The sequence below is a fragment of the Helobdella robusta genome, assembly GCF_000326865.2.
Source record: "Helobdella robusta unplaced genomic scaffold HELROscaffold_48, whole genome shotgun sequence".
Taxonomy (NCBI): Eukaryota; Metazoa; Annelida; class Clitellata; order Rhynchobdellida; family Glossiphoniidae; genus Helobdella; species Helobdella robusta.
In genome coordinates this window covers 1,199,439-1,206,763 of record NW_008705215.1, presented here as the reverse complement: position 1 = coordinate 1,206,763, position 7,325 = coordinate 1,199,439, and the positions used below count along the sequence as shown (strand labels likewise).

Here is a 7,325-nt window from a genome sequence, read left to right as displayed (position 1 = left end):
GGTGATGGTGGTGATGATGATGATGGTGATGATGATAATCAGATGGAGTGCCTAATGAATATTCATGCATGCATATTTCAGTGTTTTTTTCGCAATATTTTTTTTCATTTTTCAAAAATAAGAGCAGATACAAGGGGACGGTTCATCATCATCGTCGTCATCATCATCATCATCATCATCATCATCGTCGTCATCATCATCGTCGTCGTCGTCATCATCACTTTTTAGTTTTTTAATTTGTACAATGATTCGAAGCATAGAATGAATAAAGCGATTTTTTTAATAATTATTTTAAAAATTTATTTGGTTGTGTTTTAGTACATCAAAATATAGAGATATATTGATAAATGAATGAATGAATGATTTAATTAATGATTGAATAAATGAATGAATGAATGAATGAATGAATGAATGAATGAATGAATGAATGAATGAATGAACGACCGAATAAATGAATGGGTGAACGAACGAACGAACGAATGAATGAATGCATACTCAAAATATTTATTTCGACCTTTTTAAGAATCTAGAGGCACTCAGTGGAACGGACTGGGGCTGGAAGAGGAAGATGCTAAAAACAATTTTCATCGCGATACATCATCCAAATGGACAAACTTGAAAGTGAACAACTGAAGACAGCTGGAATCGTAACCAGACTAGCTAACAATGCATTCAGTTCTAAAAGAAACCCCATTGGTGCCATTGGAATACAGGTCAGACAGAATTGGAGCAAGAAAGTAAGTGAATTGGTAGATGTTAGAAAGGGAAAACCTCGGGAGAAAAATGGCAGAGAAGGATGTTCCAGTGAGAATCAAAAAAAAAATTGGCGAACAAGCTATTTCGGACTAATTCAACAGAAACTGCAGCCATTTGATGTCGCGGATCTCTACTTACAAAAAGCAAGAGTCAAGACCAGTAAAGCCATAAAGAACAAAAACAGCTCAAAGAATAAGCTGCATGTTGTCGCGATGGAAACAATCAACCAAGCAGATGTTAACGATTTAAAAATCTACACTGATGGCTCAGTGGGCGCAACAACAAAAAGAAGTATTTCGGTGATGGTTGTGTGTAACGAAGATGGTCTAATAAACATAGAAAAAGCGGTTTAGCAGCATAACCACTGAAGAAAGGGCAATGGAAATGGCTCTGGAGTGGCTTGATACCTATATATGAGCAACTACTACTACTACTACTACTACTAATAATAATAATAATAATAATAATAATAATAATAATAATAATACTACTACTACTACTACTACTAATACTACTACAGCAGCAGCAGCAAGAACAGACATCTTGACTTACCATCTCCCTGCTCCTGTTATTAATATTATATCACATTGACTCTACCGATGGTTGAATAAATGTTTTTTTTTTCAATTTCATACGTAATTTTAAATTTAAGGACAAAAGCGCATATTATTTTATTAATCACATAAAGCGACAGGCGATAATTTTAGCATTTTACAAAATCGCAAATTTTTTCGATAAGTTATTATCGCGCAAATATTTTTACCGATAACTGGTTCATAGCCACTTATTTATTAAAATTATTATTATTTATTTATTAGCCACAAAATTTATTAATTATAAATTTATTGAGAATTTTAAGTAAATATCGTCAACAATCATCTTAAAATTGATATTTCGTTCAACAATTATCGCGATTTTTCTCAAAAATCATCGCGAATTTTTTTCAATAATTTTTTCCATTTCTTTGGCCGTCTTCAGTAGCATACGAGCCGATTCTCTGTAGGCAAAAATCATCTTTATCATCGTTTCTACTTCATCCGGTGTTAAGTTAATTGATGTTGTTGTTGTTGTTGATGTTGTTGTTGTTGTTGATGTTGTTGATGTTGTTGTTGGGACTTTGGCGTTGGTATCATTGTTGTGATTGATATTTTTAATACAGTTGTTGTTGTTGTTGTTGTTATTGGTGATGTTATTATTATTGTTGTTGTTAATGTTATTACTGGTAATATTATGATTGTTATTGTTGTTGTTGTTGTTGTTGTTGTAGTTGTTGTTGTTGACGTCATCGTCACCATTAGAAGTAATAATAGGAGTTGGAGTAAGCATAGGATAGTTACAAAATGAAAGATGCTGCTGTTGAAGTTGTTGTTGAAGTTGATGTCGTTGTTGAAATTGATGTTGTTGTTGTTGCTGCTGCTGTTGTTGTTGTTGTGGTTGTTGCTGCTGTTGTTGTTGTGGTTGTTGCTGCTGTTTTAGGCAACTTTGTTGAAGCAAGCCACACATATTTGATAAGGAATTAAACATTTTACTGGATGTGGTTGCTATTTGTTTCGATGTATTTGTTGAAGTTGTTGATGTTGTTGTTGACGTTGTTGTTGATGTTGTTGCTGTAAGTAAATCACTTAAAGTTATCATGATGTTTGATTGTGATAATACTACGCTTGTCGTTACTGTTGAAGCTGCTGCTGTTGTTGACGTCGTTACTGCCGCTGCTGCTAAGGCTGCTGTAGACAAATCTTTCATTGCACTGTTCTTAGCTACTTCAACAACGACATCATCATCATCGGTGTACTCCATGGTAGTATCATCTTTATTATCATTGATGTTGTTGTTGATGTTGCTGTTGTCATTATACGAACTCATCATCATTATCTCATTATAATTATTAATTATATTACGAAATTATCATAATAATAAATAAATTTATATTTTACATTAATTTTTGTTTAAACTTTATTATTTTCGTTCATTCTTCTGTTTTGTAATTATGGGTAAGGGGTTTTGCCAGGCCTTATTTCTTAATAATATTAATTAATTAATTGTTCAATTGACCTCCAGTTAGGGATCTACGTATGGCAAAATTTTAAATGAAGCTAGAGCGTTATATCAAATTATAATAATAACAGTAATAATAATAATAATAATAACAATAATAATAATAATGAACTTTGACGAATAACAGTAATAATAATAAATATAATAATAATAAACATTAACAGATGTGAGTTATTGATCGAGCAGCATTGATCAAAGAAAACCTGCCTACACAATAAGGCAAGTATTTTCTTCATTATTATTATTATTATCATTATTATTATCATTATTATTATCATTATTATTATTATTATTATTATTACAGGTTTAATAGCAGTTTTCATGGAAGTTTAATTAATTCCGTAGTAGTATCGTCATGTCATCTTACGCAATTTTCTGCGATAGGAACACGATTTGAGAATAATTTATCACTGATTCTATTTTTCTTTGTGTCCATTTAAAATGTATGGTGAGCATTGTAAATTAGCTATCGAATTTACATTTCAATTTTCATTATTTTGACTTTATAATTACAATGTTTTAAAATTAGAACTGACGACGATTCATTCGGAATGGAAATATGGCCTTATTTGCAGCATGAATTCGAAAAATAAGTTTATTTTGAATTTTAAAAAACTAAACGTTCACCAAAAAACTTTAGTGGGAAAAATCGAAAAAACGAACTACAAACATATTAACGCCAAACATTCGGTAGAATTTATAGAATATTGTAAAAATTAAAATCAAAGGATGTTCTCATTACTATGCTGTAAGTTTGTAAGGCGAAATCTTTTACCGAGATGACAAAATCATCGAACCCTCGAAAAATTCAGACTCCATCACTCTCTGATTGTCAGCTGGCGACAAGTCCGAACCCCTCCAAGTGAATATTTAACCTTACGAATCCACAAATTTGGAGGGAGAGTAGGGTTTCGAGTTTATTGAATTGTAAGGATGTACGCCATATAAATATATACTTGATTGAATGAACTTTATTTTTGTCATTTTAATTTGGATATTTAAAATTATAAATTATAAAGATATATGTTTGTGTGTGTGTGTGTGTGTTAGTTTTTTGTGGTGTGTGTGTGTGTGTGTGTTAAATATAAAAGTTAAAATAATATAAAACTGTCATTCACTCACTCACTCACTCACTCACTCAATCAACCAACCAACCAACCAACCAATCATCAATCAATCAATCAATCAATCAATCAATCAATCAATCAATCAATCAATCAATCAATCAATCAATCAATCAATCAATCAATCAATCAATCAATCAACCAATCAATCAATTAATCAATTAACCAACTTATCAATTAATCAATCTACCAATCAATCAATCCATCAATCAATCAATCTACCAATCAATCAATCCATCCATCAATCAATCAATCAACAAGCAAGAGCTGCGGTTGAACACGGGCGACCTTCCTATGTTCCTTCTGATTGGTCGACGAGCATTGCATCTCGGTCCAACTCAATGGAACCAATAAACTGCCTGGTGTGGTGATGATGATGGTGGCGGTGGTGATGATGATGATGGTGGTGTGATGATGATGATGGTGATCATCATCATTATCATCATCATCATCATCATCACAACCAACCAATCATCGTCATCATCATCATCACAACCAACCAATCATCATCATCATCACAACCAACCATCATCATCATCACAACCAACCAATCATCATCATCACAACCAACCATCATCATCATCACAACCCACCAATCATCATCATCATCATCATCACAACCTGCTTCACTGATGGCACAGACGACACCCAGTTCACCCTCAGCTGTTGAGAGCAGATAATGCATGGTGTCGTTCGTCGAGATCTTGGTGGTAATGGTGTTCAAGGTCGTGATGATGATGATGATGAAAAGAAGGGAGATGTTGTTGATGATGATGATGATGATGGTGAATTGTTGTTGCTGATGATGATGGTGAATTGTTGTTGCTGCTGATGATGATGATGATGGTGAATTGTTGTTGCTGATGATGATGATGATAGTGAGTTGACGGTGATGATGATGATGCTGTTAATGATGAAGATGTTGATGGCGGTAGCAATCATGATGATGATGATGATTAAAATGAGATAATGATGATGATGGTAAGGTTGAATAATAGTAATAATAATAATATTTGGTGATGATGATGATGATATGATATCATCGCCATCATCATCACCACCACTATCATCATAACCATCACCATCATCATCATAACCATCACCATCATAACCATCACCATCATCACCATCATCACCATAACCATCATCATCATCATCATCATCATCATCATCATCATAACCATCATCATCACCATCACCATCACCATCATCATCACCATCATCATCATAACCATCATCATCATAACCATCACCATCAATATCATCATCTCCACGAAGCAACTTACGACACGAGCCAGTATGTAATCTCCAGGCCTGAAGCATTTGAACATGTCGGTCTGGAATAAATAAATAATAATAAATAATAATAATAAATAGCTAAGTAATTAAATAATTATCATCGTTACTGTTATAATCAGTCATCATCATCACAACCACCATCATTATCATCATCATCATCATTAACATCATCATCATTAACATCATCATTATCAAAAACATCATCATCATCATCATCAAAATCATTATCATTATTATTATTATTATTATTATTATTCAACCTTATCTCTCTCTTTATCCCTCACATCTTCCTTCCTGTCGAAAGAATAAAAAATAAAATAATAATATGTAATAGTAAAAATATAAATAATAATAAATAATAATAATAATAATAAATAATAATAATAACAATAACCTAAGGAGGCCATTGAACGGTTCTCGACATTTAGTCTTCTCGACGGTTGTTATCCTGCACTTGCAGTATCTTTGTGTCACCCTGGTCACCTAAAAGTGGATTTAAATTTAGAAAAAAAAGTTAAAAATAAAGCAGAAAGCATTCACTGACTTGACTAAGGTTACCTAATCTAACAACTTGGACTAGCATTGAAAGAGTTGGCGGTGAAGAATTGAAAGATACTAACCCTGGCGGAGACTAGAGCCCCAATGAATGGAACAAAGTTTCCGTGCTTGGCAGACGACACTCTAATTATTTTCTGCAATTTTAAAATGTTATGTAATAATGGGGAAATTTAAAAGTTAAATATGATAAAAAAAAATGAAACATATACGAAGCCTTAAATAATTTAATTGTGAAGTTTTTAAAATTTTTCAATTTAATTCTTTCTAAGAAATTAGATTAATAATTATTAATGTGTAATTTAGTTAGCAACACTTTTTAAGTCAACAAAAATAACTATTACAAAGACAGACTTGGTCTAACTAACTAAATACCTCTAACTAACAACTAAATATCCAACAATTTCAAAGAAATTACTTTAATGGTTTTTATTTTTTCCATGTCACAATCGTCGTTGCCATCTTCATCCTCGTCCTCCACTTCCTCAATCACTAATCGGCCAGCCAAGCTGCTTCGGACGACGTTGTCTTTCACGTAAACTCCTTCTAGCAAATTTAATCTGTCATTAAATTTACAAATCTTCTCGCCTATGCATGTGATTTGAGGGATTTGAAAATTAAAATTTTTAGGGCAAAAATAAAAAAATGTTGTTAAAGTTAAATTAATTATTAAAGTTAAAATAAATTAACATCATTTTATTTATTTTATAATATATTTATATTGTTAATGAAGATTATGTAAAATGGTAATTACAGCTTTTTCAACCTGGAAGCACAAATTTGAACGTGTCCGTCATTTTTTATTTCAATGTTATCTTCAAACGTCCCCACCGATCGTACTTTTGACTGAAATTTTAACCAAAAATCAAACACATGTTTTATTAAGTTAAAAGTGAAATGGAGTAAAAAACTAAACAAAAAAAATACTATAGCGCACACCTAACTTTACCAACACAAATTTTGTGTGCGTTCGCCATATACTTCGAGTATATATATATATATATATATATATATATATATATATATATATATATATATATATATATATATATATATGCATATATATGCATATATATACATATTAAACATATATATATATATATATACAACATACAAATTATTTTCAAAATTATAACAAATAATAAAGTTTTCCAATTAATGTAAAGCAAAATTCAACAATTTAAAAAAATTTTCAGACGTTAGCCGCAGGACCAGCTGTGGGAGGAGCGGGATCAGCGGGAGCACCAGCTCCGGCAGCTTCGGGCTGCTTGGCGGCACCTGGGATCGGAGCAGTGGCAGCAGGCGTAGCTGTGGCTCCGACAGCAGCAGAAGGAACAGCGAAAGTTGTAGCTGCAGGAACAGCAGCGACAATGGCTGGTGGTGTTAAAGCAAATCTGGCCTCTCGAAGCTTTTTCCTTTCATCGTACTCTCGGGCTGGTTGGGTGATTAATTGATGAGGGTGGTCATGTGCCCAGGAACAGATTTTAACAGTTTTAACTATCAACAGTTCAACAAGCGTTCGTTTTAATTGTTTTT

General features: G+C 32.5%; 3 protein-coding genes across 3 annotated transcripts in view; 1 reads left to right on the top strand and 2 right to left on the bottom strand.

Moving 5' to 3' along the window:
* Window positions 1-605: 605 nt before the first annotated feature.
* On the top strand, window positions 606-1,109 carry HELRODRAFT_178566 (hypothetical protein; the record flags this gene model as incomplete). The annotated part of the gene is made up of 1 exon (XM_009026649.1): window positions 606-1,109. One exon carries the CDS (start codon window positions 606-608, stop codon window positions 1,107-1,109), a length of 504 nt encoding a protein of 167 aa, XP_009024897.1.
* A 2,609-nt stretch (window positions 1,110-3,718) lies between these two features.
* On the bottom strand, window positions 3,719-6,667 carry HELRODRAFT_102273 (hypothetical protein). Its single transcript, XM_009026648.1, has 9 exons — window positions 6,556-6,667; window positions 6,208-6,377; window positions 5,855-5,926; window positions 5,629-5,717; window positions 5,495-5,528; window positions 5,222-5,272; window positions 4,557-4,638; window positions 3,922-4,294; window positions 3,719-3,858 (listed from the first exon to the last, which is right to left on the bottom strand). Exons 1-8 carry the CDS (start codon window positions 6,584-6,586, stop codon window positions 4,185-4,187), a joined length of 639 nt encoding a protein of 212 aa, XP_009024896.1. The 5' UTR covers window positions 6,587-6,667; the 3' UTR covers window positions 3,719-3,858; window positions 3,922-4,184.
* A 314-nt stretch (window positions 6,668-6,981) lies between these two features.
* Window positions 6,982-7,325, bottom strand: part of HELRODRAFT_178564 (hypothetical protein) — a gene marked incomplete at both ends in the record, with an annotated part of 10,579 nt that continues 10,235 nt past the window's right edge. Inside the window, one exon of the mRNA XM_009026647.1 lies at window positions 6,982-7,223. Within this exon, the coding sequence (XP_009024895.1) occupies window positions 6,982-7,223 (242 nt within the window). The remainder of the gene's footprint in view (window positions 7,224-7,325) is intronic.

Bases quoted from the DNA above. Each gene is read 5' to 3' on its own strand.
- HELRODRAFT_102273 (XM_009026648.1), bottom strand. From the start codon at position 6,586: ATGACGGACACGTTCAAATTTGTGCTTCCAG. The intron at 6,378-6,555 runs GTTGAAAAAGCT...TCACATGCATAG, and splicing joins GTTCAAATTTGTGCTTCCAG to GCGAGAAGATTTGTAAATTT. The intron at 4,295-4,556 runs GTTGTGATGATG...TCACCACACCAG, and splicing joins CTGTGCCATCAGTGAAGCAG to GCAGTTTATTGGTTCCATTG.